The sequence below is a fragment of the Haematobia irritans genome, chromosome 2, assembly GCF_050003625.1.
Source record: "Haematobia irritans isolate KBUSLIRL chromosome 2, ASM5000362v1, whole genome shotgun sequence".
Classification (NCBI taxonomy): Eukaryota; Metazoa; Arthropoda; class Insecta; order Diptera; family Muscidae; genus Haematobia; species Haematobia irritans.
The window spans coordinates 123,343,003-123,370,605 of record NC_134398.1 but is presented as its reverse complement, the minus strand read 5'-3'; the positions used below and the strand labels follow the sequence as shown (position 1 = coordinate 123,370,605).

At 32.8% G+C, this 27,603-nt stretch overlaps 1 protein-coding gene across 1 annotated transcript in view; it reads left to right on the top strand.

Annotated features, from left to right (window-relative positions):
- The first annotated feature begins 2,738 nt into the window (after positions 1–2,738).
- The window catches only part of Ca-beta (Calcium channel protein beta subunit), a 111,059-nt gene continuing 86,194 nt past the window's right edge, over positions 2,739–27,603 (top strand). The window contains 1 exon segment of the mRNA XM_075296079.1: positions 2,739–3,730. Within this exon segment, the coding sequence (XP_075152194.1) occupies positions 3,656–3,730 (75 nt within the window). The 5' untranslated portion in view covers positions 2,739–3,655.

Sequence of the window (27,603 nt, the reverse complement as noted above, 5' to 3'; positions counted from 1 at the left end):
GAATTAAACATATTTATTTAAATTAAACTGTATTAAATAAAATTATTTGACATGAAATTAAATCTACGCGGAAAAAATGGTTTTTCGATTTAATAACGAATTAAATTATTAAATTATTATTTATTTGAAATTGCTTCAATTGGGAAAATGGTAGTATCACTCATTAGAAATATTCTTCATTAAAAAATTGCAATTTCATTTAATTAACATTTTTATTGATTTTAATTGAAACTTCAAATAAAAATATACACTGAAAAAACATTGAACCCTCTTCCATTGCAAAATGAACTAAACTGTAGTAAAATTGACCATAATCTAGCCCTTAAGATTTTTTTCTACTTGTCTAGTTCATTTTTTTAGTTCATATATGGTATTGTATTTTAGTTCAATTTTACAAAACCATTAAATTTATATACCCCTACCAATAAAAAGTCAGTAACTTGATTATTTTTTGGGAAACCCGATAATAAAATTTGGTTAACAGTCTCTTGTCGACGACTAAACTATTTTTATATCAATCATTCCTCAGTACAGAGAAATTAAATAATTAAATGAACAACAAAGTGTTATATTATTACGGGAGCCACCGTGGTGCAATGGTTAGCATGCCCGCCTTGCATACACAAGTTCGTGGGTTCGATTCCTGCTTCGACCGAACACCAAAAAGTTTTTCAGCGGTGGATTATCCCACCTCAGTAATGCTGGTGATTTTCTGGGGTTTCAAAGCTTCTCTAAGTGGTTTCACTGCAATGTGGAACGCCGTTCGGACTCGGCTACAAAAAGGAGGTCCCTTGTCATTAAGCTTAACATGGAATCGGGCAGCACTCAGTGATAAGAGAGAAGTTCACCAATGTGGTATCTCAATGGACTGAATAGTCTAAGTGAGCCTGATACATCGGGCTGCCACCTAACCTATCTTAACAGGTTGGCTGATAAGTCCCCGGTCTGACACATAGATGGCGTCGCTAGTATTAAATGCATATTATTTTTATATAGTACCAACCTTCAAATGATTCGTGTCAAAACGTCTGTAAGTCAATTAGTTTGTGAGATAGAGCGTCTTTTGTGAAGCAACTTTTGTTATTGTGAAAAAATGGAAAAAAAGGAATTTCGTGTTTTGATAAAATACTGTTTTCTGGAGGGAAAAAATACGGTGGAAGAATCACAAAAAGAATACTTGAGTTTCCGGACTCTGCCTCAAAGGAAATCAACAATAACTGATTGGTATGCAAAATTCAAGCGTGGTGAAATGAGCACGGATGACGATGAACGCCCGAAAGAGGTGGTTACCGACGAAAACATCAAAAAATCCACAAAATGATTTTTAATGACCGTAAAATGAAGTTGATCGAGATAGCAGAGACCTTAAAGATATCAAAGGAACGTGTTGGTCATATCATTCATCAATATTTGGATATGCGGAAGCTCTGTGCAAAATGGGTGCCGCGCGAGCTCACATTTGACCAAAAACAACAACGTGTTGATGATTCTGAGCGGTGTTTGCAACTGTTAACTCGTAATACACCCGAGTTTTTCCGTCGATATGTGACAATTGATGAAACATGGCTCTACACTACACTCCTGAGTCCAGTTGGCTGAGTGGACAGCGACCGGTGAACCGTCTCCGAAGCGTGGAAAGACTCAAAATCCACTGGCAAAGTAATGGCCTCTGTTTTTTGGGATGCGCATGGAATAATTTTTATCGATTATCTTGAGAAGGGAAAACCCATCAACATTGGCTATTATATGGTGTTATTGGAGCGTTTGAAGGTCGAAATCGCTGCAAAACGGAACCATATGAAGAAGAAAAAAGTGTTGTTCCACCAAGACAACGCACCGTGCCACAAGTCATTGAGAACTATGGCAAAAATTCATGAATTGGGGTTCGAATTGCTTCCCCACCCACCGTATTCTCCAGATCTGGCCCCCAGAGACTTTTTCTTGTTCTCAGACCTGCTCGCGGGGAAAAAATTTTGCTGCAATGAAGAGGTGATCGCCGAAACTGAGGCTTATTTGGAGGCAAGACCGAAGGAGTACTACCAAAATGGTATCAAAAAATTGGAAGGTCGTTATAATCGTTGTATCACTCTTGAAGGGAACTATGTTGAATAATAAAAAACCTGTTATATATTTAAAGAATCTAATTATTTCATAACTATTGAGTTGATATTTTAATTAAAATCATAAACATTTTTAATCCTTTTTATAACTGACTTTATTTTTGAATTTTATTAAAAAGTTAACTGTATTAGTTAATATTTTAATCGATTATGTTTTCAACTTCAATCAATTTTTTAATTTGGGTGATGGTGGTGCTACCAGTTATGAACCATACAGATTCCATCGATAAACCATCTGTATATTATTATGAAAATGGGCATATGTCTTTATATATAATATAAATTAAACTATATGAAATTCATTTATATATTATTTTATTTTAGAAACTTTTCCTATTAAATAACGTAGGGTATTCCAATATCGTACCACTAGCATACATTTCGCTTCAGACATGTTTCTATGCTTCTTTGGTCCACAATCATCTGTTCTCGTCTATTGTAGACACGGCAATTTCGCTGAGACTATATATTTTAGTTTTGTTGTATTTTTATTCTTGTTTTTGCTTTTTTTTACTTGCTGCCGTCTTGAATGCTCGCGAAAAGTAGCAACAACAATATTTTTGTCCCTGTCGCATCGTTTTGACTGAAGATCAAATCAGTTGAAATTTTTATCTTTTGGATTTCGGATGTGCGGATATTGAGAGCTGGTTGTTGTTCATTTCTATAGAAGAAAAACAAAAAAAACACAAAACCCAGCATTCTCGATCGTTGAAATATATATTTTGTGTAGTGTTTTCTGTTCATTTTAATTTTGCCTATTAATCTTTTACAAATGTTTTAAAATGTTTTATTTTCTCGAAAAATTAAGTGTGAACGAGTGCTGATCACTAACGGCTAGAATATGTGAATAAGTGAATATAGTGGATGTCTAAGGGAACAAATTATTGAAAAATATAAAAGAAATTAAGTTTTTTGCTTTTTAAAATTTCAAAGTCTGAATGTTGTTGTCTTTTTTATTCCTTTTTGAAAAAAAAAGGTGGAATAATATTTCCAAACCATTTCAGTTAATATAAACGCAAAAAAAAATGTTTTGATGTTTAAATTCCATTATGGCCATAAAGCGATTACAGCTAATCAACCGTTTGTTCTAAGTGAAAGTGTGCGTGTGTATGTGTGTTTGCCCATGAAATTCTACTCTCCTATGAAATTGTAACGGAAACGGAAATCTGGGGGGAGAGAATAATAGTAAAGCGACAAATGTATTTGCCTTTCACAATTGCATAATTTGTGCGTGTTTGATGTCGTATGTCGACAAAAGCCACATCACCAAAAACAACAACAACAACACAAATCAAAGTCAATACTAATATCACTAAAAATATCGTAAAAGTAATAACGACAACAGCAACAACAACAAAAAGTCTATACAAAAATAATAGTTGAAGTGAATGCTCTGTGAGAGTAATAGAAAATAATTTTTGTTAATTCGTTATTGTCATCGTTGTTGCTATTCATCGCCTGTAGGCAGGAAAATACCTTAAACAAAAAGTCCTCCCTTTGAAGAAAATAACGAAAACCCCATATATTCTGTCAACATGAAGAAGCTTCACATAGGCGGTGGCAAAAACAAGGGCAAGTCCTATAAGCCATTTAAAAACAACAGACGCAGGGTAAGCAATCAACAAAAATATAGAATTCCTTCAAATGCGTGTCGCCATATCACAATTTTATCGAATTGAAATGAAAAAAAAAAACAACACAGAACACAGAAACTAACAAATTTTCTAAATTCTCAAATCTAGTATTTTTGTGTTTTGTTTTCTATTTTGTTAATTTTTTTCTTTTATTATTTTTCAAATGTGAGTGAGGGGGTTGGGATTGTTTTTTGGTATTGTTGCCTGCTTTTTTTCTTGTTTTACTGTATTCGAATAACTTGAGTATTTAGCTCAACCAAGTGAACAAATTTTTTGTCTTGTCTCGTTCCAACAAAGAATTTACAGTGGGAATATATTCGATTTAGAAGAAAGAAATTTGAAATTTGATATAAATTTGGGTCAAAGTAATTCTCTGTGATATCTCTTATACTTGCAAAATATCGCCCGTGTCGATTTAAATTTAGATATAGCTCCCACATATGAGTCTCGCGTGATTACTAAAAGTTTGTCTATAAGTAATGGGGGGCCACGAATAAGAAATAATAATTAAACCAGAATTAAAGTTTTAATTTAAATTGCTTCAATCGAGAAAATAGTAGAAAATGTAATATTCTACTATTTTTTCCTTTTATTAAAAAATTACGGGGTCAATTTAAATTATTTGTAAACATTTGAATTATGGACATATATTTTTATGGTTGTGCAGATCTACATTAGAACAACATTTGCGCGCCAAAAAGTAAAAAATTCTCTTCTACGAAAATTCTCTTCTACAAAAACAACAAATGTCAACCGTATAGATGTCGCACAATGCCTACAGTTTTGGTTTACCGACGTTGCGGTCGAAGCGCTATTTTGATAAATTCTTTACAAAGGCATCGGCAGTTTAATATCAAATTGTATGCCAAAAAATTTAATGGAATGAAAACATTTATAAAAAAAAAGAACATTTGTTACTACATAGTAGGTTTTAAATCCTATTTTCTTTACGTTTCGTAAAGTCGGCAGAGAACTTAACTGGGTAACACCGACGCAAACTGTATGGTATTTGAAAGAAGCGTCGACAAAAACTGCATATTAGAGACATTTTCCTCATGACTGCCACCTACTGACACAGTTTCGTTATCTTTTATTTTTATTCCCTCTGGTATGCTAATATTCAGTGTTGCCATAATTTTTCTGATTCACATCCCCACACGCACAGAAAAACCATGTTTGGACATGGTTGCCGCATCCATTTAATGCTTATCTAGAGCATGTAATTGCCGCGAAAACCATGTATTTTGTCTTTGTAAAAATAGTTTTCGAGCGGAGAAAAATGTATGGTGGCAATAAGCATTTGAATGGTTATCAAATACCGCAAACATGTTCTATCATTTAAATGATAGAATTTGAGACTATTAAATGGTCGGGAAAATCACGTACCTGACCATTCAATTTTTTTTTACTTTTTTACAGGGAAAAAAGTATTTTTATAGGTTAAGTATAGATATGTCTAGAACCATTACATGGCCATAAAGACCATTTATATTTTTTTCATGACCATTTAATTTTTTAACTTTTTTGCAGCGAAAAGAATTTTATAAAAATATTGAGCAGGTACACAATTTTCATTTTGCGCGTCAGTCGTGTGTTGATTGTTTCTTGGAATGGACGGAGAATACGGATTTACTGTGTTAATTTATTTATTCAGAAGTGGCACGTGGTTTTATGTGAACACAAAAAAGGAAAGTGAAATTGAAAAAATGTACCTGTTTTTTGTTCTGCATTTTGCTATATGGATCATTTATTTTTATTTGCAGTTACATGCTGTCTGCGTTTGTACATTTGATGGGCACACGATGTAAAAAATATGGATTGATAACTTATTGTTGAAATTGAAATGAAATAGTGTGTGTAAAAATATGTGATGTTTGACATTATAAATACAAACAAACAATGAATTAGTTTATAAATAAATAAAAACAAATAAATAAAGTTAATTTTGTGTTTTCTTTTCTCAAGTGGCGTCCTTTTTTCGACGATGAAAAAAGTTTTTTCATAACGATCAAAACATTTTAGGTTGTGACCATGTTATTTTAACTAGAAGAAAAACATTTTGAATGAATACTATAACATTTTAAATCGTGACCATTGTCTTTTCATCCAAACAAAATTCTTTTTATCAATATAATAACATTTTAGATGAGGACAATTATATTTTTCTTAGAACCATGTTCACTGATCCAACATGGTTGCAGGTTAAAATGTTACATGGTCGCCGCAAAAATAGCTCCTATCATATTATTTTGCTCTTCGAATATGATTGTGACAATCATGTTTCTTCTCTGCGTGCATTTTTTTTTTATTTTTTTTTTTTTGGATATAATTTGGGATGCTTTTATCCCCAAAAATCCCCAATTTCAAATTTCTTACAAAATCTCTTGTAATTTGTTATACCCTAAACCACATAGTGGTCAGGATATAATAAGTTTGATCTGCCAAAAAATGTGCCTACCAGAAATATTGATATTGAGTCGATCTAGCGCTTGATGTCCGTCCGTCCGTCTGTCCATGTATTTGTTATTCACAGGATTCCGGTCGCAATTATTAACCGATTTTGATGAAATTTGGCACAGGGAGTTTTTTGAGCACAAGGATAACTTTGGTTATTAGGGACCTTATGTTTGACCATAGAGGCCTCATTTCTTAACTGATCTTACTCAAATTTTGCACAAGGTAACATTTTGTTGTATTAATCAAACCCGCAAAATATTATGCAAATTGGTTCAGATTTACATATAGCTTCCATATATATGCATCGCTCGATTTTCCCAAATTTTGCCATAATACTCTTATTTATTAACCAATGTTACTGAAATTTCAAATTTTGATGTACTAGCGATCGTATTTATACGCACTTGTAGCTCTTACATTTGCTCGATTTTTACAAATTTGGATTTAATACCCACACAAATTGAACGATTTTCTCTTTTTTTTATAATGGGCTCAATATTAGTGGCATACTAACTCCGTAGGTGCAATATCAACTACAGCCAGTGTTGCTAGAAGTAGGGGAAATTCCCTACACGGATGAAAAAGACTGTTTTTCATATGTTTGGCTATAAACATTATATGTTTGGAACACAAATTTTTAAACACAATATTTTTGAGTGCAAGCATATAATGTTCATAAACTAGCATAACATGTTTGGGACATATATGTTAATATGTTAGAACATATTATGTTTGGGACATAAAATGTTTGTAAATATAATATGCTTGGATGCAAACATATATTAATTTAGAAATAGCCTATAAACATATATGTGTTTAGTAGCTTGGAGCGCTATTTAAGAGGGAGCGATATTGAATTAAGTTGGTGGTTGTTGCTTGTTATTACAAAATTAACATTTTATTTTTCCTTGGGCAATTGATCAGCTACTTCTTTGATCCTTACAAACTGTGTGGTCCGCTGTTCGAATCCCCGTCCGGCAAAAGGTAAAATTAAAATAAAAAAAATCATACAATTGAATAATTTCTTCTACAATGTTTGTATTACAGAAAAAGGTGCTAAGAACTAAAAAATCTCGTGGAAGTGAGAAAGATGTCGGGGAATATACAATTGGGCAGAAACAACATTTTGAGCATTCAGGTCGAAAACCTATGTTGTTAGCACCTATATTACCTGTTTATTTTCATAATTCATTATGATTGTAAATATATAAATAAATAAATAAAATTTTGAGCACAATATTGTTTGGGAGAATTTTTTTTAAGCATATAATATTTTTGTGTGCAAAATGCTACCAAACATATTATATTGTCACATAATAACATATTGTTTTTTGGAAGACAACATTATTGAATTTGGATGCAAAAATACAAAATGTTTGGAACTTAGACTACCCAAACATATATTGTTTAGACCAATATGCTTTCAAACATATTATATATTGGTAGAGATCAAACATATAAATGTTTGGGCAATACCCAAAAATGTATATGCTTGAAGCAAAATATGTTTGGGAGTATATGTTACAGAAGCGATTTTTTGTGAGGGTGTATATGTAGGTTTTTTTTTAATATTTAGCGTCTTGTAGGGACGTATGGCCACAATGTAGGGACATTTTAACTCACCATAATTTGTAATATAAGCTATAGTCAGATTGAGACAAAGCACCCATAAACATGTACCCCTTAATTTTCTTAAATATGCAACTGCGGTTTATCTCCCAGACCTATATCAATGTTACCCCACAAATGCTTATGATTACTAATTCAGTAAGGGTGGTTTAGGGTATGATATAGTCGGCCCCGCCTGACTTTCTACTTTACTTACTTGTTTTTAATATGTGTTTTCCATGTCCAGCCAAAGAAGACGAGAATTGAAGTATAGATACTTGTAAGACAGAATTGTCATTTAAATTTAATTTTTAATTTTTTTTTTCTGTTTAATTTTTTTCTGTTTTTCTCTTCATGTGCGTTAAAGTTCTTTAGAAACGTATTAACGACAACTTAATTTTCAAATTCAGTGTTTGAAAAACATCTCCTATTTTTAAACGCTTTTGTTGGCTTTGTTGTCAAGATGCAAACAGACAACAAATTTAAAGACAATATTTGTTCCATGTAGGTAGCAACGAATATTGTGTAAAGCACTGGACCAACAACAATACCCTGTGGGACACCCGCTCTCATTACGTATATTTCAGAGTTTAAATTGGCTTTCAGTTAAATACGATTTTAAGACCAGATACATATGTGTACACCCTCAAAAAAAATCGCTTCTTTAACATATGTTCCAAACATATTTTGCAGGAAGCATATATATTATTGGATACTGCCGAAACATTAATATGTTTGTTTTATGTGAACATATTATATGTTTGGAAGCATTTTGAGCACAAAAATATTGTATGCTTGGAAGAATTTTTCCCAAAGACGATTGTGCTCATTCCCTAACATACTCGTAATTTTCACTTCCACGAATTTTTTTAGTTCTTGGCACCTTTTTCTGTAATACAAATAATGTTGAAGAAATTATTCACTTTTATAAATTTTTTAAATTTTACCTCCCGTCTGCACGGAGAATCGAACCGAGGACCATACAGTTTGTAAGCCAACACACTATCCACTGGGCTACGTAACTGTTATAGTCACCAGCAAATAATTATCGTTATAAGTTACATTTATATAGCATAGTTTGCAGCGCCCACGAGCCCATGCAAACATAACATTATTTAACAGAAACATACATTTGTTTGCCACGTGGAGCAGTGGTTAGCATGTCTGCCTTGCATGCAAAGGGTCGTGGGTTCAATCCCTGCTCCGACCGAACACTTTTTTTAATTTAACTTTAAAACTTTGAAATGTGGGTTATTAAAGATTTATAGTCAGTAACAGTGCTTGATATAAACGAAATTGACTGATTTTTGGATAAAATATTATTTTTTTAAAGCAAAAATAACAATTTTGTAACAAAAAACTGTTTTTGGTACAAAACTTTAAAATTTGGTATTCAAAAACTCTAACAAAAGAAGAACGTGGAGTCGAGTATAAACATACATAAGTAATTTTATAATATAAACATAAATTTATTTAGGCGTGAACAATTTTTTACTAGCATTTAACACCATCGCTCTAAAATGCCTTTTATTTTTCGTTAATAATTCATTTTAAAGAAAATAAACTTTTTAAATTGTTTTAGCTGCAAAACTCGAACTTAATGCCCGCTTTTATATTTGAAGGTGTCCGTCAACTCCTCGTGGACTACTTATTAATAAAGAGGAACTAAACTTTGTTTTTATATATTTTACTGTGTAATTTTTCACTATTTCCTCCTTATTTTATTTTACTATCCCAACTCTAAAAAGAGTATAGTGCCCTTTCGTTATTTTTATGAAGACCCCTGATGTCTTTTAACGAAGCAAGAAAAAAATTGTGCCCATAATGCCAAAATGATAAACAAAACACATGTCCACACATACATAAAATGCTGCTCTCAAGGCGAAAACATATGCTGTTTGTTTTTCAAATGTCTATTCTCTTGGTTCCGAATGTCCATTCTCTTTATTCAAATTAAATAATATTTAGACTTAAGCATATCAAATTTTTGGCCTTATCATAAAACAGTTTTCCGAAACAACATACAACATTCTTTCGCTGTGTTATGTTGATATCTTTTGTCAACTCTCCCGGTTCCCATCTCTATTTCTTTCTCTATACTCTCTCTGTCGCTTTGAATAAAATATCACAACATATGTATGTTTAGTCGAAATTTGTAAATTTATATATGTTTGCATTCACACATATGATTTTTATGAAACATTCATGCCCCAAACATAATATATTCTAACATATTAACATAGATGTCCCAAACATTTAGTGTTAGTTTAGGAACATTACATGTTTGCACTTAAATATATTGTGTTTTAAAATTGTACCCGAAACACATTTTGTTTATATCGGAACATATGAAAAACATATTTTTCTAAGAGTGTAGGTAGTATCCGTTCTAATTTGTACAAGAGGCCATAGTGCCATACTCCGAAGCTATATGTTTTCTTTCCCAACTGATATATATTAAATCAAACTATTAAATATATCAGTTAGTTAAAGGCGATTTTTTAAATCAAAAATAGTTTTCTGTACTTTAAGGAAAATTTGCCTTAGTTCAAAGGCATACGACTATGACACGGAATGAGACAAATTTCCTAGATTCGTGTCCTAAATCTAATGGAAAAAATTTTTGAAGCTATGTTTATAAACTTTCTTTTAATGAAAATTTCATTATTTTAAAGAAATTTGTCTTTAATATAAAGTAAATTGTGTGTTTGGGTTGCATACTGTTTGCATACTCTTTCATAGTAGGACAATATTTTTTTACATTCCCTCATTCCCAATGTAATAATTGTTTATAAATTCACAAGAATCATTTACTTCCCCACTGTAGCGCTTCGTGCACGTTTACTGACACTGTGAGTGTACCACATATGATCGTGTCACTGTGTAGACGCAGTCAATAGCAACCCCATAGCGTCACTGGCAGGTCTACACCGAAATATATTTATAAACTTTCCTCTATACTCGTACATGTCTAAATGACTCTCAATTTAATTCATGTCTTCATTATGGTGGCGAATGATGCTGAAAATGTTTGTTTTAATCATTGGCAATATGGACGCTTCTTGTTGATGATAGAGAATATTTGATGAAAAGCATCTCGTTTGCATAGACATCTCGTGTCATTATTTTTTCGCTTCAGTGCTGCCTTATCTTTGAAATGCAACACTTTTCGTTATCTGCGAATTTCAATTTGATTTTTTATACGTTTGTTACCTTACCTTTTTGATTGTTCTAAAAGAAAGAAGGTAATGCCAGATGGTGCATACACTGAAAAAAATATTGTCGTGAGGTCAAAGATTTCATGTCTTTAAAATACGAATACAAATTTTGCTTGGCGTAGAAGACGCATTTCTCTAAAATAAAGTTATTTTCCTTGTCCAAAAGTCGATAAACTTTTCAATGAAGTCGTATTGTCCTTATAATTAAATGATTTGACTTAAAAATGGGTATATTAACATGAAAGAACAAATTTATAGGCTAAGGTCAACTTGACTTTAATAATTCAGAAAAAATCTTTAAATTTAATGAAATTGTCTTTAAATTTGTTGTCTTTTTGCATCTTGACTATAAAGCAAAAAATCGTTCAAATATAGGACATGTTTTTCAAAACTTTATTGTAAAGAAGTTTTTTACTTCAAACATAGCATAATATCTACTGGATGTCGAGTCTTAATTTGGAAAATAAAGTTGCCGTTAACTCGTTTGTAAAGGACTTTGATAGCATATGGAGAAAAAAAGCTGAGAAAGCGAAAAATTAAAATGTGCTTCCTAGAAGCAAGTACACGAAACCTAAATTTAAAAGAGAATTGTGTCTTAAAGGTATCCTTACTTGTATTCTCCGCTTCTTTGGCTCGGAATCAATACCAAATTTTTTAAAGTAAAGACAAAATCTTTGGAACCGAGTATGCTTTTTTTTCAATGTAGACATAAATATCACCAAAATATTTCCAATTAAAAAGTCGATTGAATTTGAAAGCGTAATCAATTAAAATATTAAATGTTACAATTAACTATTTAATCAAATTGAAAACTAATGAACATCAAGTTCAAGTGTTTAATTAAAATATAAATTATGCCAATCAATATATTTCCCAAATTCCCAAAATATAATTGAAAATTGCTTTCGGAAATCACATCCACAAATCACGCTCAATTGTCAATAACACCCGCATGATGCATACTGAACTTAATCTGCGATGGTTTCTTATCGGTTAGCCAGTCAAAAAGTGTCGCCAAAAAATTTGTGAAAATGTTGTTTTTGGATGCGGAAGTCGTGCATAATTGGTGCAGAATCGATGAATTTCACATGGGCTTGTCATAGGAGGGTTGACCACCATTTCAACAGCCGTTGCACTGAATTAGCATCACTTCACCATTTTATTAATTTCTATTTTGTTTTTAGTCTATTTGCAACTGAAAAAGTTAAAATTACCCATTAAAATTTTTTTGAAAAAAAAAGATTTATAAAAATTGAATTAAAAGAACCTCCTGTGTAGTTTAAATAAATAACATCTTTGGGAGGAAATTTTTGGAAGTGCTTTTAAAGTTGTATCTTTAGAACAACTTTAAAATTTTTTTGCAGGGTTAGTGGATCACACACCAGTATATGAAAATCTTCGAATAATTCTATAAGAAGCTCGAAATGAGCAAGGGAATACTACGTCTATTAGCAGACGAATTTACACGCAAAGAAAAAAAACGTTTGGACAACGTGTACCGAAAACGTTTTTCTTTTGTTAGAGTTTTTTGTATTGCTTCGAAAATTTTAAACTTTTATCACCAAAAAAATTCGTTTGTTACAAAATTTTTATTTTTTCAATAAAAAAAGTTATTTTTGAAACAACAACACAGTCCATTTCGTTTATATCAAACACTGTTCTTTCCTGACTATAGGTCTTTAATAAGACACATTTTACAGTTCAAAATTTAATATACTACAATGTAATGTTGAACATTTTTTTCGGAATCTTCCGAACATATCTGAAATATACGTAAAAAAAAAAAAACTTTGGTCGAAGCAGGGATCGAACCCACGACCCTTGGCATGCAAGTCGGACGTAGCAACCACTGCTCCACGGTGCCAAACTAAATGTTTGTTTCTGTTAAATAAACTTTGTTTATTCGGTTCGTGGGCGCCGCAAGCTATGCTATATAAATATAACTTATATGGATATTTATCTATTGATGACCATAACAGGTACATAGCTCAGTGGTTAGTGTGTTGGCTTACAAAGTGCATGGTCCGCGGTTCGATTCTCCGTCCAGGCGAAAGGTAAAAAAATTTTAAAAATTTATAAAATCGTATAATTTCTTCTACATTGTTGGTATTACAGGAAAAGGTGTTAAGAACTAAAAACCCTCGTGGATGTGAGAAAGACGTGAGGGAAAATGCAATTAGCAAGAAAACAATGTTATTTTTTTTTTTTTTTGAGTTAGTCTTTATGAAATTGTTTTTACATCCTGGAAAAGAATAAACGTTTATCACAAAAAGTATATACTTTTCTTCCAAATACACTTCCTTACAGCGAAAAGCAAATGAGAAACGAACTTTGTTTGTCTAAAATTTCGTTTGGGAGGAAAGAATTATTTTTTTGCGTGTATATACAGTGAAGTCTCTTAAACTTGGAGACTGTGACAACCGGACACATCTCAAAAGTGGACAATTATCGCCCATATTTACACATTACTGAAAAAATATTGTCGTGAGGCCAAAGATTTCATGTCCTTAAAATGCGAATTCGAATTTTGCTTAGCATAGAAAATGCATTTCTTTGGTGTAAAGAATTTTTCCTTATTCAAAAGTCGATAAACTTTACAGTTATGTAATTCAATTTAAAAATGGGTATCTTAATATGAAAGAACATTTCGTTTGATTAAGGTCAACTTGGCTTTAATAATTATGAAAAATCGTTGTTGTTGTTTTTGATTTCAGCTTAAAACCATGTATTGACTGAACTGCAAGTGTAGCTTAACCAACAGAGGAAAAGAATGTTTGTCAAATTTATTTGGGCAAAGCCCTATAGACTGTAAGATGGTTGGATGGACGCGCGTTTCGGAATTACCACATTCCTCATCAGCATCCTCTACTTGCAGCAAAACTATCAACCAATTAAATTGAACCTTCCGAGAAAGGGTTTATGATAGCCGGCTTATGCCGAAATAAATTCATACAAACATTTCTCTTTTCCTTTGCCACCATCAAATCATCGATTTGAGTGCAGTTGGCTGGGTTTATTTTAAACATGTTTCCTCTTTTTTCATTCGTTTTGTTTTGTTATTGTTGGTTTCTTTCTTTAATCATTGTTGTTATTTTTGATTTCAGCTTAAAACCATGTATTGACTAAACTACAAGTGTAGCTTAACCAACAGAGGAAAAGAATGCTTGTTTAAACTTAAATCGTATATAATTAAGTTTAAAGTTTCTATATAAATAAAATTTTGACAAAATAAAATGTTGACAACATTTTCTATAGAAGTAAAATTTGGAAAAAATTTTCTATAGAAATAAAATTTGGGAAAAATTTTCTATAAAAATAAAATGTTGACAAAATTATCTTTAGAAATAAAATTTTGACAAAATTTTCTATAGAAATAAAATTTTGACAAAATTTTCTATAGAAATAACATTTTGACAATGTTTTCCATAAAAATAAAATTTTTGTAGATTATTTTTGGCTCGAGTGGCAACCATGAATATGAACCGATGTGTGATTGGGGATCGGCTATATATAACTATAGACCGATATGGACCAATTTTGGCATGGATATTAGCGGCCTTATACTAACACCACGTTGCAAATTTCAACCGGATCGGATGAATTTTGCTCCTCCAAGAGGTTCCGGAGATCAAATCTGGGGAACGGTTTATATGGAGCCTATATATAATTATGGACCGATATGCACCAATTTTTGCATGGTCATTAGAGAGCATATACCAACACCATGTACCAAATTTCAGCCGGATCGGATGAAATTTTCGTTAATTAGAGGCTCCGCAAGCCAAATCGTGGGATCGGTTTATATGGGGGCTATATATAATTATGGACCGATATGGACCAATTTTTGCATCGTTGTTAGAGACTATATACTAACACCATGTACCAAATTTCAGCCGGATCGGATGAAATTTGGTTCTCTTAGAGGCTCCGCAAGCCAAATCGGGGGATCGGTTTATATGGGGGCTATATATAATTATATACCGATGTGGATCAATTTTTGCATGGTTGTTAGAGACTATATACTGACACCATGTACCAAATTTCAGCCGAATCGGATGAATTTTGCTTCTCTTAGAGCAATCGCAAGCCAAATTTGGGGGTCCGTTTATATGGGGGCTATACGTAAAAGTGGACCGATATGACCGTGTCTTTAGAATTTAAGTTACCGAAAGCACGCTTTTAAAGGACTTTGATAGCACACGAAGAAAATTTGAAAAAATTTTCTTCTTTGGCCCGGAATCAATACCAAAATGATTAGTGTAAAGACAAAATCTTTAGAAGCGGGCATGCCTTTTTCATTATGAGTAAAATTTTTCCATCGCGAGTGTGCGTTAGTGAGTTTTCATTCACCTGTACACCTCTAGTGCAGAGTATTATTGCTTTGTTGACCGTTTTAAGGCCATAATTCGTGCCAAATGTAGCTATTTCGAATGAATTTAAACTGATTCTAAAATAATTAGATAGAAAGCCGGAGATAGAGAAAACCGGGAAAACATCGCAGTTAAGCAGTATCATTGGGTGGTGGTACCTAACAAAAACGTATTTCTACTTGGAATATGTTTCAACTGCAAATACGAGTAAAACATAGTACACCGGAAGGTACAGGTGAACTGTAGCAACAATAAGAAAGAATACTAAACAATTAAGGATTAACACATGTCCCGCAAATCCGAATTTAAAACAAGCATTTCTATAATTGTTTGTAATCTGTTTGTTAGATTTTAGTGTCCTTTGTCTAAATCTTTATTTCTTAGAAAACCCTTCTTTTCGTATAAGAATTCGGACCCGACACCGATAAATGACATTATGGCATAAGTTTTACGAATTTTTCTCATGCTCCATGCTCTATGGTTGTGGCAAATTTTACCAAAGCCGCACCACATAAAATTAGGAAAAACAAACAAATTGTTTGTTTACGGTAGATTCCGGGGCTGGCTGACTAAAGTATTTTCATAATTACACACAACCACCACCACCTCTACCACAGCACTTCAAAAGCCAAATAGTGATTTTTCGTTTGAAAATATAATTAAGCAACGAAACGGAAATCCAATCCAAAAACCTCAGATGATGAAGTGCACAGCAATCACATCAGTCATATGCCAAGAGAACACAAATACTCCTCCAATACTTTATAAATCATTACGAGTGATTGCATGTCATTTTGCACAGTGTTTTGAAATCATTGGTACTAAATTGTTAAATGGCAATAATATTTATTGTGGAACAAAGAAAATTCACCAAAAGAAAATTGCGTTTCTGCACTGAAAAAATATTGACTTAATATGAAAGTTTATGCAACCTAAAATTTAGGAAACGCAATTTACACAATATTACGGATACATTTCATCAAAATAATGAAATTTTAACTAAAACAAATGCCAAACACCTTAAGGAAAATCTTTGGATCCAAGTAAATTTTTTTGATTGTGTGAAAAGCAAGTGACTCTTATTGAAAGGTGAGGTTATGGTAAGAATCAATTTGTATTTCAGGCTTCAGTCCACTATGATAATACATTTAACATAAGTATGCTATGCATATGTTCCGAAATGGTCCAATGAATTTTCCATGGACTCGCCATAGGGAGGAATTAGTGGCATTTTAGTGTGAGTGAGTGGCTCATACTTGTATGATTTGGCATCGGATTGCTTATAACTTTGGAATTTTCGGTCGATTTTCTTCTAGTTAGTCTTATTTTTTACGTTAAAGTAAGTTCATAAAGATGGGAACATGAAGAGAAACCAGACGTTTTTTCAATGGTTTATACTTTTCTGGCGGAACAGAGTCATTGTAAAACAGTTTTTTTTTTTTGAAAACTCGCCCTCTCTTTCGATATATTTTGAACCACTTAACATATCACAGATCAAATTGTACAAGTTTGTTCGTCATCTCAATACCTATCACACAAGCACGACATATTCGGAAATTTCTAGCTCGAGATATACAGCTTGTTTCAGTATGTCGATAGAGCTCTATCGATCGACTGAAATGGAAACAAACAGTTGAATTTATAATCAAAAATCAGCTGTTTTTATGCATTTTGGTCGATCGATAGAGCTCGTTCGACATACAGAAACAGGCAGATAATTTGTTTAGTGAAAAAAGGCCGAAAAACTAAAAATAACGGGATATCTCAAAAATTGTTCCATAATTTTAAACTTCATTTTTGAATTCAGCAGATAAAAATACATAAGAAAAGTCACCTCTCATCAAAAGTATATGAAAAAAAAACAATATTTTGTAAACTAGTCTAATAATAACTCCATGAACTAAATAAAATAAAATTAAATTGGATTTAGAGCCATATAGGGTTCACTTTTTTCATAACTTCCTCAGTTCCTAAACATTGTAAATTCTACCAAAAACACATCCATCTTGAACTTTGTATGGCACAAAGACATTTTTTTCTTTCAAAATCCGAAATTTTCTTCACTCGTTAAAAAAGTTAATAATTTTAAGTTAATTTTTTAAATTTTCTTGAATTTTTTGAAAAATATTTACATACTTTTGTCGCCAACATTGCATTACAATTTATTTAAAATTTTCCAAAATAACCTAAATCTCTTTTCCTGGTGGATTCACTTTTTTTGAGTGCAGTACACAGTGCTACAGTTGAGAATTTTCGGCACAAACATGTTTCGTTGCATATTTTCAGGCGTTCGCATTGCTTTAAGAAGGAAATGTGCTCAGAATTATGATGATTATAATTAGTTCGATTTTATCGATCTATGCTTATTATCGTGGATACGAGATCAAAATTTACGAAATTATTTCAGAAAACTAAACACTAATTAAAAAGTGCACAGCATTTGCCAAAGCTTTATTAAGTGCAAAATTTGCTATTGAAGTTGCATAACACTTTCATGGTATGCACACAAAGAAAAAATACTTTTCTCCGGAACGAAATTTTAGAAAACGGAAATTTCAATTTGTTATAAGGTATGTTTTTAAGAACAAATAAACTCGAATTTATGACGAATGTGCAACGATAGCCTCACATTTTATTTATTTGATTTGAAAGAATATTTTTTAACATGAAAAGAAAAATTTTAAAATTTCGTTCCTCAGAAAACTCTTTTTTCAGTGTGGATTGGCACACTCACAGACATTTCTTGAAAATTTCCATCATTTTTTATCCTTATGTCTTATGACTGGTAAATTTTAAAATGATATTGTTACGTTTTTATATTGAGGCTTGTTTAATAACTCGATAATTAAAACACAGTTATTTTCAAATAACGACAATCTACAATTTATTTGCTTAACGACAGGTTTCACTTATTTGCTCTACGATGTGTACTGTATAACTTTTAGTTTACGACTGCCTTCACAGCTCCCACTGTCAGCTCTTTTATAGTACTGTATAACGTTATCGAAAATTCTTGGTAGTCTGGCCTACAACATTCTAGACTATTCTACTACTATCTGGTAGATGTCGCACGGGCGATATCGCACATATTTATCGGCTTATGCTCATTGTCTTGGCCAAAGACAATAAACCTGAGGAAGATAGGAAATTGGCTTGCGTCATACCAAATGTTGCATTTACCATGTTAGTTTCATACATGTTCGTAATTTTTTTATTTGTTTTTCGTTTTTATTTTTTAAATGAAAAACTTAATTTTCTTAATGAAATAATGTTAAATTTTAGGCAACAACAAAAAAACTACATTTTCCCGTTTAAGGAAGTTTATTTCGTGCACTTAATTTCATTTTATTTGCAATTTAATGCTATGTCAATACTTGTCGTATACGCGTTTGGTTCGAGTATTAAACTAATGTGGTAAATGGTTTGATGTGCTCAGTAGCCAATCTCCCATCTTCCTCTTCTATAATCTTTGGTCTTGGCTACAATCATCTAAAGGGTGATTCTTTTGAGGTTAGGATTTTCATGCATTAGTATTTGACAGATCACGTGGGATTTCAGACATGGTGTCAAAGAGAAAGATGCTCAGTATGCTTTGACATTTCATCATGAATAGACTTACTAACGAGCCACAACGTCGAATTTTCAGTGAATGGGCCCTAGAAAAGTTGGCAGAAAATCCGCTTTTTTATCGACAAATTTTGTTCAGCGATGAGGCTCATTTCTGGTTGAATGGCTACGTAAATAAGCAAAATTGCCGCATTTGGAGTGAAGAGCAACCAGAAGCCGTTCAAGAACTGCCCATGCATCCCGAAAAATGCACTGTTTGGTGTGGTTTGTACGCTGGTGGAATCATTGGACCGTATTTTTTCAAAGATGCTGTTGGACGCAACGTTACGGTGAATGGCGATCGCTATCGTTCGATGCTAACAAACTTTTTGTTGCCAAAAATGGAAGAACTGAACTTGGTTGACATGTGGTTTCAACAAGATGGCGCTACATGCCACACAGCTCGCGATTCTATGGCCATTTTGAGGGAAAACTTCGGAGAACAATTCATCTCAAGAAATGGACCGGTAAGTTGGCCACCAAGATCATGCGATTTGACGCCTTTAGACTATTTTTTGTGGGGCTACGTCAAGTCTAAAGTCTACAGAAATAAGCCAGCAACTATTCCAGCTTTGGAAGACAACATTTCCGAAGAAATTCGGGCTATTCCGGCCGAAATGCTCGAAAAAGTTGCCCAAAATTGGACTTTCCGAATGGACCACCTAAGACGCAGCCGCGGTCAACATTTAAATGAAATTATCTTCAAAAAGTAAATGTCATGGACCAATCTAACGTTTCAAATAAAGAACCGATGAGATTTTGCAAATTTTATGCGTTTTTAAAAAAAAAAAAAGTTATCAAGCTCTTAACAAATCACCCTTTAGAACATTCTACTATCTGGCAGATGTCGCACAGGCATAAACGATTAGGTCATATAACTACAACTACAACTATAACAATAAGCAATGAAGATAACAAAACAAAAGGGGTTACTTTACAATGAACGATTAGGAAACTAAGAACACAAAAGATGTTTAGGAAAGTACTAGAAAATAAGGAAATGATTTTGACAAGTGATGAAGTAATTTGACCGTTGCAATTTGAAATTTTAAATTAACGCAAACTAATTTGAATAAACATAAATCTAGAAATATCAAATTCGTAACAATATACAACAAGTGATTTTTATATATTACCTCAAAAAAAAAACATCTTGTGAAGTGAAAATAAAGGCTATCTCTCAAAGATCACTTTTCTATGTACAGAATGAATAAAAGAACGACTTGAGAAGATTTTCCCAATTTTTTCCTGGACAGCAGTTGCTCGCATAGTCTTTAAAAGTCGAACGACTGTATTCCGTCATTATTTTTTACACCCTAAGTTGAGCGAAAATGGAGAGTTCGCATGGTACATTGGCTACAACATTCAACATTAATAAGGGCTACACAATACACAAACTGTGAAAAAGGAATGCAAAAATATTTGTTTTCCTTTTACTGTGAACACGGCTATTGCACACGATGGCACTTCAGGCAGCATGTGTTGTTTATTTCTGATTAAACACATGGCCAATGAATGCTTCTTCCCAAATATTTATGGTGAATGCAAATAAAAACGAAAATAAGAAAACGAACGAAAACGAAGTGGATAGTAAAGAAAAGGAAAATAATGTTTACAAAAAAAAAAAACACAATTTTGGACAATTATTTTCTTAATGCTTAATTTTTCTAAATTCTCTCTCTTATGTTATATGGTTATGTTAGGTGGCAGCCCGATGTATCAGGCTCACTTAGACTATTCAGTCTATTGTGAACCACATTGGTGAACTTCTCTCTTATCACTGAGTGCTGCCCGATTCCATGTTAAGCTCAATGACAAGGTACCTCCTTTTTATAGCCGAGTCCGAACGGCGTTCCACATTGCAGTGAAACCACTTAAAGAAGCTTTGAAACCCTCCGAAATTTCACCAACATTTGAAACCCTTAGAAATTTCACCACCGCTGAAAAACTTTTTGGTGTTCGGTCGAAGCAGGAATCGAACCCACGACCTTGTGTATGCAAGGCGGGCATGCTAACCATTGCACCACGGTGGCTCCCGTGGTGCAATGTCGGCATTTTTTATGATCCTGCTAGACATTTTAATGTAGCAAATATGCAGGTTAACTCCTGAAGTATTCGGTCTTAGATTCGATCCACTGACTTACAGTTTTAAATCCAGACGCCAATTGAATTCAAATAATGTTTATTAAAGTTAATTTAATAAAATTTGATTAATGTAATTATAGCATTTTCTCTTCAAATGAAACCTTTTTCAAATCAAATTAAACCTTTTTCATATCAAATGAAACCTTTTTCAAATAAAATGAAACCTTTTCCAAATCAAATGAAACCTTTTTCAAACCAAATGAAACTTTTCCAAACCAAATGAAACCTTTTTTTTGTGTTATGCGCAGTCCAGACTATAAGTTTATCCGGACGCATTACTTTCTTACCTTTACCACTGCTAAAATTATTTATGATCCAAGCTGTATTTGAATAATGCTAGCCTTCTTAAATGTAAATTATTTTTTAATTGAATATACGTAAATATCATTCATTTATTTATTGGGATTTTTAATTAAACTAAAATCACTATCACTAATCGTTGTCTAATGTTCTCATAGGAAAGTTCATCCAATCGAAAATCCACTATGGCCTATTGTAACTATTGTGTTTTTTCACACGTAAATACAAAATAAAAAAAAAAATTCTATGAAGTCAGTTGTAAAATATGGTTTCGGTGACATTATAAGTCAAAATATTGCGATGTATATACCTAAATTGATTTTTAAAAATCATTGATTTTTACAAAAACAAAAAAAGTGAACCACACTTGAACCTTCCGAAAAAAGGTTTATGATAGTTGGCTTTTGTCGAAATAAATCTTTGTACAAACATCTCTCTTTTCATTTGCCACGCTCAAGATAAACCCAGCCAACTGCACTCAAATCGATGATTTGAAATTGGCAAAGGAAAAGAGAGATGTTTGTACAAAGATTTATTACGGCAAAAGCCGACTATCATAAACCTTTTTTTCGGAAGGTTCAAGTGTGTTTCCCTTTGGGCTTAGTGAACTACCAGAATTTATTCTGATAATTGGTTGATAGTTTTGCTGCAAGTAGAAGATGTTGATGAGGAATGAGGTTATTCCGAAACGTGCGTCCATCGAACCATCTTGCAGTCTATAGGGCTTTGCCCAAATAAATTTGACAAATTTTCTTTTCCTCTGTTGGTTAAGCTACACTTTTAGTTTAGTCAATGCATAGATTTAAGCTGAAATGAAAAACAACAATAATATTTTAAATATTTTAAAATTATAAAATTCAAGTTTTACATTTTCATGTTAAAATTGAAGTTGTAATACATATTCTCCTAAAACATTTTTTCCTAATGTAAGTACCCTTATAAGAAATGATTTTCTTGTAAACATTAATTGTCTATAAGGGAACATATTGGAAAAAAAAACGATGCAGTTTTTTCCTAGTAAACTGAATTTTTGTAAAACTGTCGATGGTAACTTTATTTATGTTCGAGTGGGGTAATTCTAAATAAAAATGTTTCTCATAGTTTGATGTACATGAACGATAATTAGTCAATATTATTTATTTTATTTACATTTGTTTCGTCTTAATTTGAAAATTGCAATGACCATTAATGCACCGGCTACAAGGCTAACATAGTATCTGCTTAAGGCACTGGAACACTTAACGCCGCCAAATTCCATGTAGCTAGGTAGTGTGCAATATTCTCATATACCATCTTACCACGAAATATTTTGTTTACACCATTGAGTAAAATGTCAAAACAACGAAATACCAAAGAAAACGAGAGAAAGAGAGCGGAACAAAAACAGAGTTGGACATAGACGCAGACGAATGGGAATATACGAACGTAGCAAGTGTTTTTGACAGTCAGAAAAACACAACTCAAAAGGAAATAACAATAAACATTAAATGCAGGCGGAATAGAAGAAAGCCTGAAGAAAACAGATTACACATTCCATTCCACTCTGTATTGGGATTATGGGACTTGCGCACTTTGCGCAATGTCATTTGCCTGCCCCTAGGAGAACATTGATTGCGCTTTCTCGTTTATCTATGAATGGGAACTTGAATATAAAATAGAACAAACGAAAGCAAAAAATAGAATTTTATAAACGTATGTACATTGTTGTAGTAGCATAGAAGCACATATATGCATATACATATGTGTATACAAATATACAATTATCCGAAATACGTACATACATACATACATGTATGTATTATACATAGTTGCCTTGTATAAAGGTAAGCAGATGTAGCATATGTGGTATCTATGACGTTTCCTTCGCCTCTCTTTTTATCATCCTTTAAATAAAGAGGTTATTGTTTTCTTATTTTTAATATTGGCCCGACAGATTTTTTGACAAGCTAATTACTCATAAATGCTTACTGCCCATTCATTGCCCCTAAATTTTGTTTCCTGGTCTCTGTGTGTACGTGTGTGTGTGAGTGTGCAGTTTCTTTCTTTCTCTCAGTGGGAGACGTACATTTGTTGAGGGTGGCATTTGTTATTGCCGACAACAAAGTTGTGTTTTTCATTCGTTTTGTTTACATATTCTGTTGGCGCGAGTGGAGAATTTAATGGAAAATAACAAACATTTTCTCTCCAGCAACATTGACAGGCACCCACACACACAATGTTTAATCTTTCAATTTGGTTATTCATTCTCATGCTGACGGTATTATTAGATGCCTAAAGTTAATTTTGTATCTCTTAGTTATTGGTTTCTTTTACATGAACGAATATTAGTTTAATTAATCAACAAATCTAACCTAATATGAACAAAAGAACTCTTTAATTAGTAAAGGTAACTTAAAGAAATATTTTGAAATAAATAAATTTTTTTAAATAAATCTCACATTTGTAAAAAAAATTAGTCACTTGTACTTTAGAACATCACTTGCTTTTTATTTCATTATGATTTTTATAGTGTATTCTGCGATCTCCATGGAGCATAACATATATGCCATTTCATCCGGCCGATAATATTCGGCATTTATTTTGGCCCATGGTCATTGAATACGAGTGGGAAGCTTCTCATTGGAGAAACCCAAATTCGGTAACTGACCACTTTCGTGCAAGCGAAGCAACTCCCTGGATCTTTCCAGTCTAAATTTTTTCGATGAGCTATTGCAATTTTTCTTCGTCTCCTGTATGATTGTGAATTGTTCTCAATTTTGTACAATTGCAATCAGAAAATGCTGAATAAGCTAAAAGTTGCATTTAACTCTATCATAACACATGTATGTACATATAGATTTTCGAAATACATTTTTGGGTCTTGAAAAATAGACATTTTTAAGTATTTTTTATTTTTATACAGTCGAAGCTCGGTTTTACGAACGATTGTCAGGCCCTTAAAATGTTAACTTTTATTGAAAATCGTAGTGTTTACCATATAAAAAAAAATCATGAGCATTTGGCAAAATTAAAGTACTACAGAGGCACTTAAAAAATAAACTGTTGAATTGGTATATTTAGAATAAGTTGAAAATAGGATACAAGTTTCACTGTCTCATAATATATACCCATATCAATATTCGTCTTGATGTATGCCCGGTTTCAAGCTGGGCCACGTTTAGGCAGAATTCATAGTAACATCCTAACACGTCCTTCATACACCATTGTTCACTGATTCCGTTCACCCTCAACACTAGATACCCGTTTCGATTGAGCAATAAAAAAGTTTTTCAACAGTGGTCTATCCTTCTCAGTAATAGTTTCTCTTCTGCTATAAGAAGGAGGTTCCTTGTCACTGAGCTAAATATGTAGTATCACAATAACATAGACTGAGTAGCTCCTTACTTATACAGTGCAAATAGCGATCCAACGTAAAATTGGTGCATACTGTCACTAACGGACCTATCAAAGGACTAGTAATAGTGCTCCAGTTTGTGTCAATTTTTTTTTTAATTTTCATATAATTTACTGATTTCTATACTCACAGAAAAAAATGTTTGCAATTAAAGTCTTAATTGAGTCTTAAAAAAATATTCAATTGATTCAACAAATTTTGTAATTGAAACAAAAAACAATCACAAAAATTAAAGGTGCCAATTAATGTTTTAATTGGATCAATTAATTTTTTAATTGATACTATCATTTCTGTGATTGAAGACATTTCAATTAAAAAAATAATTGGATTAATTAATTTCGTGATTGAATCAGAAAAAAAAACATTTTTGTGTGATCTTTTGATTTTAAAATCTTATTAGATCGACTCATTCCAAACGTTTTTCCTTTCTGATGCGATTGGAATTGGGCTAAAAAAGGATCCTAAGAGCTTGTCCCAGACTTGTTCATGAGAATATGTATAGTCCTACTAAGTTCTCTCATGTCATGTCTTTCGAAATGAGTTCAAGCCGTACCTTTCAGTGTAAATTTACCTTGTCAATGGCAAACCTGTTACAGTGGTCGTTCTCTTCTGGTTCTGGTGCATTCACACAGTAGTCCTGTACCGGTTCTGGGGTAGATCGATTTCCCGTAGCGGAGCTACCCCTCTATCTATGCTACGTACCTACCTATATATATATATATATATATATATATATATATATATATATATATATATATATATATATATATATATATATATATATATATATATATATATATATATATTCGGCCAGGCCGAATCTTATGTACCCTCCACCATGGATTGCGTAGAAACTTCTACGAAAGACTGTCATCTACAATCGAATTACTTGGGTTGTGGTATCTTAAAACTTCTTAACATCGTTTTCTAAATTGTGAGTTAGTCCATACGTGGTATATATTAGACAAAAAAGTTATGTATAGGTAAGTCTACAAATAATTACGAATCGACATGGACTTTTGCACGGTATGTAGAGAGCCAGAATTATCGCTTATATCGGGGCTATATACAATTATGAACTTGATATGGACCAATTTTTGTGTGATTGGGGATCGATTTATCTGAGTGCTATATATAACTATAGACCGATATGGACCTAGTGAGACATGCTTGTTAACGGCCATATACTAGCACAATGTACTAAATTTCAACTAACTCGAATGAAATTTGGTCCTCCAAGAGGCTCCAAAACCAAATCTCTGAATCGTTTTATATGGGGGCAATATATGATTATGGACTGATATGGACCACTTTTGGCATGGTTGTTAAATATCATATACTACCATCACGTACCAAATTTCAATCGCATCGGATGAATTTTGCTCTTCCAAGAGGCTCCGGAGGTCAAATCTGGGGATCGGTTTATATGGGGCCTATATATAATTATTGACCGATTTCGACAAATTTTTGCATGGGTGTTTGAGGCCATATATTAACACCACGTACCAAATTTCAACTGAATCAAATGAATTGTGGTCTTCCAAGAGGCTCCGGAGGTCAAATCTGGTGATCGGTTTATATGGGGGCTATATATAATCATGGACCGATGTGGACCAATTTTTGCACGGTTGTTAGAGACCATATACTAACACCATGTACCAAATTTCAACCGGATCGGGTGATATGGCCCATTTGCAATACCGTCCGACCTACATCAATAACAACTACTTGTGCCAAGTTTCAAGTCGATAGCTTGTTTCGTTCGGAAGTTAGCGTGATTTCAATAGACGGACGGACGGACATGCTCAGATCGACTCAGAATTTCACCACGACCGATAACATATATTCTTTATGGGGTCTTAGAGCAATATTTCGATGTGTTACAAACGGAATGACAAAGTTAATATACCCCCATCCTATGGTGGAGGGTATAAAAATTATGCATTTGGACGTTAATCGCCTGTTTCAGTATCAGCGCAACAAAAAAGAGCTTACACAAAAGCAGTTTGGATGCACAGCATGTGATCCGGAAGTAGTGCAAACTTGGATCATCTCCAATGAATTTTATATGGGCTTATCATAGGATGGAAGTACTCCATTTTGGGGTCCTTTGCATTGCCTTAGAAGTTGTGCATTGGCAATTGATTTGGATGAAGAAATTTAAAATACTAAAAAACCAAATTATTTTTTCAATTTCAATTTCTATTTTTATCAGTATTTTTTGTTACACTTTTATTTTCTTATTACCTTTTTTTACAAATTGAAAAACTTCTTCGCTTCCACCGGGGATTGAACCTGAGTCTGTTGGCACCATAATGGAACGCCTTAACACACTCAGCCACAAACGCCATTGAACACGATGCATCAACACGTCTATTCAACTGTTTGTGATATGAACCTAATATGATACAACGGCATTACATGAATGGAAAAATAAAAAACGCTGGTTCAAATCTCACCAGCGGAATTTTTTTATTAAATATTTTTCTTAAAAAATTATATTTTTATGTTAAACATAGTTTTTAATTTTAGGTTAGGTTAGGTTAGATGGCAGCCCTTAGACTATTCAGTCCATTGTGATACCACATTGGTGAACTTCTCTCTTATCACTGAGTGCTGCCCGATTCCATGTTAAGCTCAATGACAAGGGACCTACTTTTTATAGCCACGTTTGAGAGGTGTTCGGGTATGAGAGGTTAATTTTAATGTATTAATATAGCAAGTGTCCCTAGACAACTGTATATATATATA